The sequence below is a fragment of the Antedon bifida genome, chromosome 8, assembly GCF_963402885.1.
Source record: "Antedon bifida chromosome 8, ecAntBifi1.1, whole genome shotgun sequence".
Taxonomy (NCBI): Eukaryota; Metazoa; Echinodermata; class Crinoidea; order Comatulida; family Antedonidae; genus Antedon; species Antedon bifida.
In genome coordinates, this window is record NC_136233.1 from 19,754,352 (window position 1) to 19,766,871 (window position 12,520).

At 31.8% G+C, this 12,520-nt stretch overlaps 1 protein-coding gene across 1 annotated transcript in view; it reads left to right on the forward strand.

The window, feature by feature from the left end:
* LOC144849899 (junctional adhesion molecule B-like) overlaps window positions 1-10,924 on the forward strand; it is an 87,342-nt gene extending 76,418 nt beyond the window's left edge. The window contains exons 3-10 of the mRNA XM_078707005.1: window positions 1,726-1,735; window positions 8,152-8,179; window positions 8,924-9,298; window positions 9,573-9,833; window positions 9,936-10,184; window positions 10,295-10,330; window positions 10,465-10,545; window positions 10,849-10,924. Of these exons, the coding sequence (XP_078563131.1) occupies window positions 8,164-8,179; window positions 8,924-9,298; window positions 9,573-9,833; window positions 9,936-10,184; window positions 10,295-10,330; window positions 10,465-10,545; window positions 10,849-10,889 (1,059 nt within the window). The 5' untranslated portion in view covers window positions 1,726-1,735; window positions 8,152-8,163 and the 3' untranslated portion in view covers window positions 10,890-10,924. The remainder of the gene's footprint in view (window positions 1-1,725; window positions 1,736-8,151; window positions 8,180-8,923; window positions 9,299-9,572; window positions 9,834-9,935; window positions 10,185-10,294; window positions 10,331-10,464; window positions 10,546-10,848) is intronic.
* Window positions 10,925-12,520: the final 1,596 nt, after the last annotated feature.

Consider the following 12,520-nt stretch of genomic DNA (forward strand, 5'->3'; position numbering starts at 1 on the left):
TAGCATACACCATTACAGTATTTTACAGAATAAACTGTATATGTTATATACAGTGTAGCATAGACGAAATTACGAGACCCATCTTTTAAATCCAATTATTAACACGATGACATCATCAAATTGACATATAAAGATAACAATTTTAGAAGATAATTATCTAAATAATTAAATTAAAACAAATTTGAAGAATTTTGGGCACGAAAAAGTGAGAAGCGCTCTCGTTTAAACGCAATGAACTTTTACGCAAGAGATGAAAATATGACTTTTTGAATTCAACTGGCCATATGATGACGTCACAGCATCTGATTGGCAAAATATTCACATCAATTTGTATCTACAATCCAATAGCTTCCAGAAAACGTTTTAATCATGATTATCACTTTTTATTCTGACGAGCTATAACAGATTGAACTTTACTGTAAAGATGAAAATAAGTGACCACCGTTATTTACGTTTTTAGACATGATGACGTTATAAAAATTAAAATATTTTTAATTCATGCAAAAGATAGTTGATTGACGTAGACAATTTTAAAATTTCGGGAGAGAAATGGAATACGTATAAGCGAGATGCGCTTTGTTGAATGTGATGAGCAATAACGAAAGAGTAAAAAATCCTATATTTTACATTCGTGTGGCCATACGATGACGTCATAACATCCGAGTGGTAAAGGTTCTGCATGAATTCATATCTACAACATATCTGCTTCTATATTAATTAAAAAAAATTGGGGGTAACGGTTGATCCTGAGGAGCTATAATAGATTCAAAATAGGCATAATTTTGACAAAATTTTGTCACTTTTGCAACTAAAACGCGCGCAAATGGTCTAAATCAACGTGTTCGTATGACATCATTTTAATTTGAAATTATGTCAATCTTTTTTAAAATGACTAGGAAAGGCTGTAAAATCATAATTCAAGAGAAAAACACATGATTTTCATGCTCCGTGCGCACCTTACGCGTAAATTTTTTCGCGCGCGTGGGAATTTTTGACATGCTCAAAATGTCATGATCAGCGTAGAAAGTTGATTAGAAATTAATTTTGCGCATTTTGAAATTTTAAATGCGCGTGCGCGCGTAACTTCTTGTGAAACATGCCATTTTTAATCCATAGAAAGTTTGCCCTTGATATGACTTAAATTTTTACCAAGTGTCAATACAAAATGACTTTTAGTTTATAATCTATGACCTATCATTGAAATTCATAAAATTGCGCGTAACTTACGCTGCGCGACTCTAACGTCATTAAAAATATGGAGGTGCACAACTTCAGGTAAATGTCCATATAATGACAAAGTTATACAAAAGATATATTTACAAGCAATAGGGGATATGCGACGCACAAAAATCCGGGAAAGAAAGAAGAATAACAAAGAAGATGAAGATGAAACTAGATTTGAACTCGTCACTTTGACGAATTCGGGTTATCCGCCACGCAAACTGCACGTGCACGTCATACGTTAGAATATTGAGCACAGAAAAACGATTATGCCATTGGAACAATTTTAGTGTGCTCTCTATTTTGTGTCACGTCTACAGAATACAGAAATATTAAGCATAACACTATATTGTATACGTACTACATTCAGTGCAGAATAGATGAAAAAAAGTGACCAAAGTTATTGACGCTTTTGAACATGATGAGGTCATCAAAATTTTAAAAATGGTAAATCATGCGAAAGGTAATTGATTGACCTAGACAATATAAAAAAATAACGGGAAATGGAATACCGATAAGTGGAGATGCGCTCTATTAAATGTGATGAGCTATGACGTAAGAGACAAAAATCCTCTATTTTATATTCGAGTGGCCATACAATGACGTCAAAATGTCGGGTTAGCCATATCGATGCATGATTCGATATCTACAACTCATCTTCTTTCAGAATATGTAATAAAAAATAAAATTAACCATGTAGTTTAGAATCTATGACTGTTTAAAAAAAGGCATAATTTTGACGAATTTTTGAACTTTTTCATCAAAAACGCGCGTAAATTATCTAATTCCACGTGCTCGTATGACGTGATTTTAAGTCGAAATTGTTTAAAAGTTGGTAAAATTATTAGAAATGGCTGGAAAAACATAAATCACGCGAAAAAAGCATGTTTTAACGCTACGTGCGCACCGCGCGCGTAAAAATTTGCGCGCGCGTGGGAATTTTTTACATGCTTAAAATGACATGAAACGCATAGAAAGTTGATTAGAAATTGATTTTTCGCATTTTGAAATTTTAAACGCGCGTGCGCGCGTAACTTTGTCTGAGACGTGCAATTTTTAATCCATAGAAAGTTTGCCCTTAATATGACTTAAATTTTCACCAAGTGTCAATACAAAATGACTTTTGGTTTTTAACCTATGTTAAATACGCGAAATTCATAAAATTGCGCGTAACTTACGCTGCGCAACTCGCACAGGACTGAAAACCTTATTACGACATCTTCAGATAGAGGTCAATCTTTTGATAAAGTTATACACTGTTATGTTAAGAAGATTTAGAGATACACGCGCAACAAAATTCTGGGAAAGAAAGAAGAATAAGAAAGAAAAAAAAAAAAAAAAAAAAAAAAGATCCTGACAATAACAAGGGGTTATCCGCCAAGTGCGGATAACCAAAAAAAGATATTTACAATCACATGGGTTATCCGCAACTAAGTTGCGGATAACCAAAAATATTGATCCCATACAATAACAAGGAGTTATCCGCTCTACCAAGCGGATAACTAATAATAATAATAAATAAATAAAAGAGCACCAGAACACAACATGTCACATTATAAACTCATTATAAATTCCAACAAGCCGGTACATTAGTCACAATTTTGAATAATTCATACATGGTGTACCACAACCATCATCTAGTTCCGTTTATTCTGTGGACTGTTTTGGGGCCTTTTTTGGTTCAGAAGTGTACTGCATTAAATCGATTTTTCTTTACTGTTTTTGTTTTTATTTTATTTTTGCAACCATCTTGGCAGAATTGAACATGACTCACAACTCGGGTAAATGTCACGTCACTCTGACGTGTAATTGACGAATAGTAGCTACTGTAGTTAAAATCCAAAACGTATGACCATTTTGTACGTTGTTGTGTGAAACACACAATTGTCGCCCTCTGTTTTTTGTATTAATTTTGTTTATCGTTGCCATAAAAACATCAGATTCAGATTCAGATAACATTTATTCAGATAATAATGAATGAACATATACAAAATAGAAAAAAGATATTAAAGTGAACATAGATAAAGCAGTAATTGGTAGTCATTATTATCATGGATCCCTTCTAGAAGTTAAAACTTGTCTCACAGGGACCCACAAACAAAACACATTACTAAAAAAATAAAAAATAAACCTAGAGTATATAATTATATAATTGAGGATAAAAATTACAGTATAATAACATAACTAACATCTTCTTTATCAAAATTATTTAAAATTATATTTCTATAAATCACACACACACACAAACAATCACAAAGTGGCAGGAAACACAAATGAAATCTAAATCACTATGCCTGTGTTCTCAGCAAGCAAACAACTCAGCAAGTACAATAATGTATCTATATAAATACATTAATTTTGACATGGAAAAATTCTTGTAAAGATCTTCGCGTTTCAAATGTACCACGAAACGTAGATTTGATAACATTAGTGTTCACTATTACAATATTGTTACATATTTCTCTCTTAGGAGGATATTATAAGGAGTTTTAAAACAAAATTTCTGATTTCATCGGTAGATTTTAACCGTCCGCGGTAAGTGATTTCCGGGTTTTTGCTCCCTTCTGTTTGCATACACACTTGGCTTTTCCGCGGGCCACGCGTGAAGTTTATTCAAAATGAAATTATACTGCAAAAAATGACGATCACATCAAATATATTAATTAATATTTAATTAATGTCAGAAATCGGGTAAAAATTACATTATGCCTACATCGAGAGAACAGATGCGAGCCATCATACATTTCTTAGCCGGATGGAGTTGTTGAGTTCCTGACAGGTTTAAACAGGTTGCGCGCTATCTGCTGCATGATTGTGTACCACGGTTGAGACCCTGAATACGTTGACCCATGTTGCAAGCCGTTTAAAAAGTCGTCCTTAGGCCGAAACAAATACCAATTGGCCTACCGCATTCATGTGAATAAACGCCCCTCCATATTATTTGGAACATTAACTTCCACCCTCTAATATAAGCCACGCCACGTATATTTATAGACACAATATTTTATTATAACACAAACACAATTCAATTCTATTTGTAGGTAGAAGAATTCATTGACTGTTATATCTACAATTTATCAAGCATTTTGATACAACTGTTTACTATTATCACTCCTTGAACATATTGTTGTTGTAGAATGTGTTCATACAGTATAAAGTATATAGATATATGAAATGATTTCTAATTTAGAATTTTATATAGTAATTTTAGTTAAAATTGACCAATCCAGATGAAGTAGTTTAGTTTCACTGTAGGCCTATACACGAAAAGGATTTATGTAATATTTATTTTTATTGTTTTCACGTTTGTGCCACTATTACAATTATAATTCGTTTTAGTAAAAACCGTAATGATATGAAGAATTATAAAAACGCTGATTTCAAATGAAGAGTATAGCTTAAAGAATAGATAGCAGCAAACAAGCTTGGTAAAGATCATAGGTCAAACAGCAATTAGGAACAATAAACATATACATCTTTAGTAATGTATGATATAATGTCATATATTTGCATGAAAAGCTCTTATTTATTGGTCAATTATGTATAAATTACATTGTTACCCAAAGTGATGATGACCAAATAAGTTGCATTTTTTGCTGTTTTTTTTTTAGACCTTTCAGTGAAGAGCATGTCAGAAATACATGTAGGGAGTTAGCCAAGGCAAGAAAAGGACATACGGGATAACTTTTTTAAAGGCACTGTAGAACCAAGCAAAGAGAGTTAAGTCTATGGTTTGTTTACTTTGTTGAAATATGTAAAAGTTATATGCTATTTCAATTATAGAAAGTGAGAATCTGTATTTTATATTTGTACAGTTATTATCATGTTTTTGAAAGTACAGTATACTATAACCACTATCTTAAACAAACAAGGCCATATGCATGGCTGCAGTCGCTTTTGAGGGATTAGATGAGTATGTAAACATTGCACTCTTATATTCTTTATAAGAGGGTGGTTGTGCAAGTCAAAGGCAGAATATATATCCACAGTACAGTAGCTGTAGATATAAGATAAATAATAACATTATATAATTATATTACAGTCCTAATATTTAAATGATTTTAAAATGTGAACGTCTAAACAAACATGGAATATTCCATTATTTCCACCATTGACATATCGAAACAGAAAATGCAACTAAACATTGATAACTTTCTCAATTGAAAAATTTCCTTGCACATTTAAAATAATAAATTGAATGTACGCACAAGTATAACAAAGGTAAGACATTCTATTTTGACATTTTTTAAGTAGAACTCAATGCAAGTTAACATTTAAGTACTGTTCAAGACCTTTCTGTGAGTATCTTTTTTTTTAATATAAAAAAATAATCTGAATTTCAAAAATTGCACCTTTTTAAAAATAATATAAAAATGAGCAAGTACTTATGCAAAAATATATAAAGTAAGGTATATAGTGGTTGTTAAATTAGGAAGAAGTGTGCAACCAAATCATTTTCTTTCGTCCAGAAATATTTCCAAATTACTATAAAGAGGCGTACAGTAAATTATGATGTGAAATATTCTTATATTTTAAATACTTGTTGGTATATGTATTCCATGAATAAGGAAATATATTGGTAAAGCTCTCTTGAATCTGGGGCCCCTAAGATTACCCAGTGAGCGCTCCGTCAAAAATGGACGAGTCGTACCCATAGATAACAATAGGACTCAGCCTAGTGTTATAATTGCTACCCAATTCAATAATTATGTTCAAAGTTGCTTTAATTCACCTGACTCAAATATAAAGTCTATTCCTTATCCAAAAATGCGAATAATAATATGTAATATATCACATTAATTTTAACGGTGTTTCACTAAGTGACCGAGTTTCACACAAAGGACCTCTGTTTGGAAATAGGCTAGACCAAAACGATTCCGGAACAACTTTAGGCCTTGCTGACTAGGCCTGATGTCTTAATACTATGTGGATTCTGGCGAAACTTTGACGCAAGATTCATGATTTATAAAATTTAATAAATGTTTAGATAGTGATGACTTGTTTTTTTATAGTTCCTATCGGTGCCGTGTAAGTAACGTTTACTTTGTTTGTTGATCTCACCGGGTGATATTTTCATATTGTGATTTCTTGCACAAAATCGCGAATATCTCGACTTTCTTGCGCGAAACCAAGGAAAATCAAAAAGTGGGTTACTTTTATTTTACTGTTACGCTTTACATATTGTGATTTGAAAAACGTTCTTTTTATCATATTAAAGCTAAAAATCTTGATGATTATTTTTGTCTGCAAATTCATGTTTTCTGATGCTATCAAGTGCAGGAAAAGTGTTTTGTTAATTTTTTTTTTTTTTTTAATTATTTATTTTCCACACACAAAATATATAACATAGTATTGGTAATAAACATCATTTAGGTAAAAGAAAAAACAGACAAACTAGTTAAATGTCTTATATAAACCAAGTCAAGTATAGTGTGTGTGGATGGAGACCAAAATAATTTGAAAACAAACTTTAAGGCACAAACCTTAAGGCAAAGTTAACAGAAAATGAATTGTATTTTCCTCTTCGTTTAAATTACATAAATCACAAGTACCATCATTAGGTACATTGTTAAATTTTACTAATCTGCGATTAAGAGAAAGTGTATTGTAAATTAAATTGTAGGGCTGCTCCTTCGAAATCATTATTGTCTAATACGTTTTTTTTTTAAATTTCCATGTAATCTTGTATTGAAGGTTTGGTTTTACCTTCGTTATTCCAGTTGGAAATTGATATTGCTGCTTTAGTGTATGAGCTGCCCATTCTGTGTGTTTGTCACTTTCTTCAGAGAAAATATTCTCAATAACATTACATTCCTCTAATGATATTGTTGACACAAATCGTTATTTTGAATGCAATATCATTTTGGGCCAACGATTCTTTTCCATCTTTAAAAGTTTATCAAAATAATTTATTCTATATAAGTTTTGTATTACAAACATTTTTTATCATCCAGGGTCTCCGTTACAGGGTGCTTTCAGAGAATAAATATTTCGATTTGTAATTGTAACCGTTCAATTTTTTCACAGTCACGTTTACTTCCGATCCATACGGAAATAAAAAATCTGTTATTATACACATTTTAATCTTCCAACAAATTGTTCCTGTAATTTAAAACCTTATTTTGAAATACATTCATATAATTCAGGGCCTTTCATGAACTGCATTTACCACCTCAACCTAACATCACTCTATTGAAACATCCGTTACAGTGGTATTACATTATTTAACAGTCTTCCTAATGATTTCTCGTTGTTCCACTAAACTTATCTTTATACAAAGTTAAAAAAAACACCTTTTTAAATATGATAAAAATCTGTCGGTTTTTTTTAATGATTTTCCATTAATTGTGCTTCCTGTTTATATGTTACATTATAGTTATATTTATCTTTTTAAATAAAAACTAAACAACTTTTAATTGGTATGTTTTCCCAATTAATTTTGCTTGCAGGGCACGTGCCTCTTTCTATTAAATTTATACAATATTGTACATAGGCCTACATTTTATTATTATTTAAATTATATTTGAAATCTGAAAGAAATAAATGTTGAATTGAATTGAACAGATTATACTGATATTCTGTATTTTAACTTGTGTGAATGACAGGTTATGATTAGGTTCTATGAGATAATCATTGCCATATATATACTTAATAATAAAATGCTTCCATTATTTGTCATGTGGTTAAAAACTGAAAATACAACTATGTACTGTATTATATTTTACATATTAATTCAATAGAACAATAAATTAGATAAATGCACGCACGCAAGTATAACAGGTAGGAAATTACATTTTTACAATTTTTTTTTAAACTTTAAATCTCAATTGTAACTTTAAAGTAGAGTACTTGTACGGATTTTCAGGTTTATGGTTTCATTCTACAATTGACATAGGAACACGTGCTGAAATCGTGAATGCCTTTAGAAAAATAAATGACGACATGGTAGTTTTTACAGGTTTGTATTGTTGGAATAAATTTATAAAAAGTAATATAAATATGTATTTATTTGAATATACGCCTCGGGGCTTTCATTGTTCAGGAGGGTTTTTAGGTGAGTCGTTTATTCAAGGGAGGCGTTTTTCTGGGGTAACATGTAATATGGTACCATTTATAATCAAACATATACCCCTAGATATATAAAAAAGCGGGTTTATTCGAATATATTAACGGCACTACATTTATTATTTTTATTGTTGAATGTTGAAGCAATGTGTTGATATTCTGAACTCATGTCAACCTAATTGTAGGCCTATTGAAATTTGTGATAATATCACACATCACAGAGCTACAACTAGCTTTTATAACAAGTAAAACAATGCTACAGCAAATACATAATAGCATATTCTGGAGTTTACCATTGAAAGTGAGGGAGACCATCTCCCCCTCCCTAAACAAATAGGTGGCGGAGATATGCCCCGCTCGTCCCCCAGCCCAGGATCTGCGCCGTTGCAAGTGAACATTCTCGATAGATGAAGTAAACGATCAGACTAAAAGTCTATCGTATTTCAATTAGAGGTGTGCAGTCGAATGTTTTGCATTTATTTTTATATTTATAGAAAGATATAGTAATTTTATTATAAATGTGTATTATTATTATTATTATTATTATTATTATTATTATTATTATTATTATTATTATTATTATTATTATTATTATTATTATTATTATTGTTGTTGATTAAACTGTTATCATCTACAGGCATTTATATTTTTGTATATGCATTAATCGGCTGTGTATACGGCGTAACAGTAGATTTGACTGTGCAACCCAGCAATACCATTGTTGAAAATCAGATAATTGGATTGAATTGCTCTTTTGAGAGGTCTCGGTCAACGTCTATCCTAGACCCATTATTCTTTTGGTACAAGATGGTTAACGGTAAAAAACAAGAAATTGGAAAACAACAAGGCTCATACACAGAAGTGTCGGACAAGACAAGAATGGCAATTTTGGATGGTGTTCTTGTGATACATGAAGTAAAACGATCAGACTCTGGTGTTTACGAATGTGAAGTTTCTATAGTCGATGATCATCCTGTTAAAACCACTGACAGTAGAAATGTCATAGTATTCTGTAAGAAAAACAAGATTTGTCTATTAACTATAAGATACTGTACATGTATTATCAGTCTTCCTCAATTAAAATAGGTATGACTTTTATAAGAGAGAAAGAAAATGTTTACTCCTTTTATTATATTATAAATTTATATTATCTGTCAGTGAACTAATTATTATTTCACTCGTGTGCTTGTCTACAAGAAATGTTAATAATTATATAAATAATACATTGTATAGGTACCCTAACTGTACATTGTACTATAGAGCTTGTATTATAATTTTAGTTTCAGATGCCCCAAGCATTGTACTTCCTATAACACTGATGGTTGGTGATGTGCTGGAGATTGTCTGTACTAATAGTAATGCGGCTTATCCAGAACCAGTTCTTGAGATTTACAAAAATGATAAAGCTATAGCTTCTACAAATGGTACTGGGACTGAATTAAGTTACACAGCCAATGTAATGGTCAGTGATGCTGGTGATTACTTTTGTAGAGCCAGTAACGAAGCAGGGACAAAGGACAGTCAAACAAAGCACCTTAGTGTTCAGTGTGAGTTATTATAAATGTCTACATTTTTAATATTTATCAATGGTTATATAACATATTTTGGATAATTGATTAACTGATAAACATTTGAATTTTCATTTTTAGTTATACATACCCCAAGCATTGTGCTAACACCGATGGTTGGTGGTGTGCTGGAGATTGTCTGTACTAGTAATGCTTATCCGGAACCAGCTCTTGAGATTTATATGAATGGAAAAGGGATAGCAAATGGCACTGGGACTGAATTAAATTACACGGCCAATGTGAAGGCTAGTGATGCTGGTGATTACTTTTGTAGAGCCAGTAACGAAGCAGGGACAAAGTACAGTCAAACAAAGCACCTTAGTGTTCAGTGTGAGTATAAACATGGAGGGAAAATATGGTCTATAGAAATGTTGTTTAAATAAGGTAATAAATAAATTGCAGAGATGGTAAACATTCTAAATTATTGTTTCTCTTTTTAGACTGGTGCGATTCTTCATCAAAAGTCAATGATGGTAGTAAGTTTTCCAGGAATATACACAATTTCAATATGTGAATACTGTAAAATATTTAATATTTATTCTCTTGCAACATTATGATATACTGAAAATGCCTAGTTTATTAAAAAAAATAAGCTTTTTATATTTTGCAGAAATGACAATGCTACTTGCTGGAGTCAGTATTTTGTATGGGATTTTCTTGTTAGTTTTGCCTGTTTGCTTTTGGTTAATAAGTGAGTTTGAATTTGAAGTTAAATTGCTACAGTACCTACTAACTAATTTTTGAAAATCAGCAACATTAAAATAATCAAGAAAATCAGTCATAATTATTGTATTATATAATGTCTATGCTTTCTTTTTATTTAAAAATGAAACACATTATCAATAACAACTATGAAAGTGGTGTAATAATGGCCATCTACATATCAAGCGGTTAATAATTTAATAACAGCAACGAGCTTGGCATTAGCCTGTTTATGAACAATCATTAATTTTGATTTTATAATGTTAAGTCACATTTATTTTTATTTTTTCAGATTGTCTTCAATATAGAAAGGAACGTAGAAAGGGAATGTGAGGTACTTATTTCTTAACTACTGTACTGCAGTGGGCTACAAAACATTGTGTTAAAACACAAACTTGTTTTATTATTTAGGTGGCAGAATACAAAAACTATAGATAACTTGCCATATCAAATTTGATAACATTTGATAACCAATACGATGTTGTTCCGATAAGGCCATAATACAAGCAACTTTTAAAAAAATGTACAGTAGGGACAAAATAGTACTTGTTTAGTAAATATCTCTCTTCACCTAAAAAAAGGATCGTTTAGAATATAGCGATGAACAATTCTTATTGTTTGGCTTAATTGAAAACATAACTTTAAATTTACCATTTAATTTACCATTTGTTTTCTTAATCATTTTGCAGAAATTTAATGATTCTTCCATGTTTCAATACCCTCCAATTAATGTTTTTCATTGACCCTATTTTTCTGAAATAAGCGTAATAAAATAATAAATGTAACTAAAGTTGTTCGTAGTGCTTGCGCACGTGCAGATCGATTTGTTTACAAAGTGGGTGGAGCTTGCGCGTTCAGGTTGGGAAATAGCGTTAAAGTTAACGTTTACGTGCTCGTGCAAAAACTCCCTATTATGATGAATATGAAGGTTTTGATGAAGTGGACATTCGTTAATGACCTTGTAATCTAGTGCGCGTGTTCACAGCTGGGCAAGAGGTGGTACCAAACAGAGCCATTTAATGGCTCTGATACCGAAGATTATATAGCGCCGCTCGCGGCGCAAGATAGATAACTGTGCAAGATATACCCATGAACGCCATTTCGGCAGCTTACAAACAATTGAACCGGAATAGGCCTAAGTCGTTGTCAAGGGCAATATCATACGATGTTTGCAGATCCTGGGCTGGGGGACGAGCGGGGCATATCTCCGCCACCTATTTGTTTAGGGAGTGGGAGATGGTCTCCCTCACTTTCAATGGTAAACCCCAGAATACGCTATTATGTATTTGCTGTAGCATTGTTTTACTTGTTCCATGTTCCTTCCCGTAGATTAAGATCCAAACTCACATTTCATGTTCCCTTTAGGAGGGTGAATGTCTGTCAAAATGGATTGTTTTGTAGACTAAGTAAATTATATAATTCTCTTTTAGTTATAGATGATGATAAAGTATTTTATAATTTTCTAATGCTACCTTTTTTTTGTGGCATTGTTCATGTATTTGTATCCGTTTTGTGTTTACCCTCCTGTTATTGGCGAATTTATTTTGCTGTTGGTTGGGTTTGGAAATAAATAAAAAATAAAAAAGCTAGTTGTAGCTCTGTGATGTGTGATATTATCACAAATTTCAATAGGCCTACAATTAGGTTGACATGAGTTCAGAATATCAACACATTGCTTCAACATTCAACAATAAAAATAATAAATGTAGTGCCGTTAATGTATTCGAATAAACGCCCCGCTTTTTTATATATCTAGGGGTATATATTTGATTATAAATATTACCATATTACATGTTACCCCAGAAAACGCCTCCCTTGAATAAACGACGCCACCCCTCCCCCCCCCCCCCCCCCACCCCACTCACCTAAAAACCCTCCTGAACAATAAAAGCCCCGAGGTGTATATTCAAATAAATACATATTAATATTACTTTTTATAAATTTATTCCAATAATACAAACCTG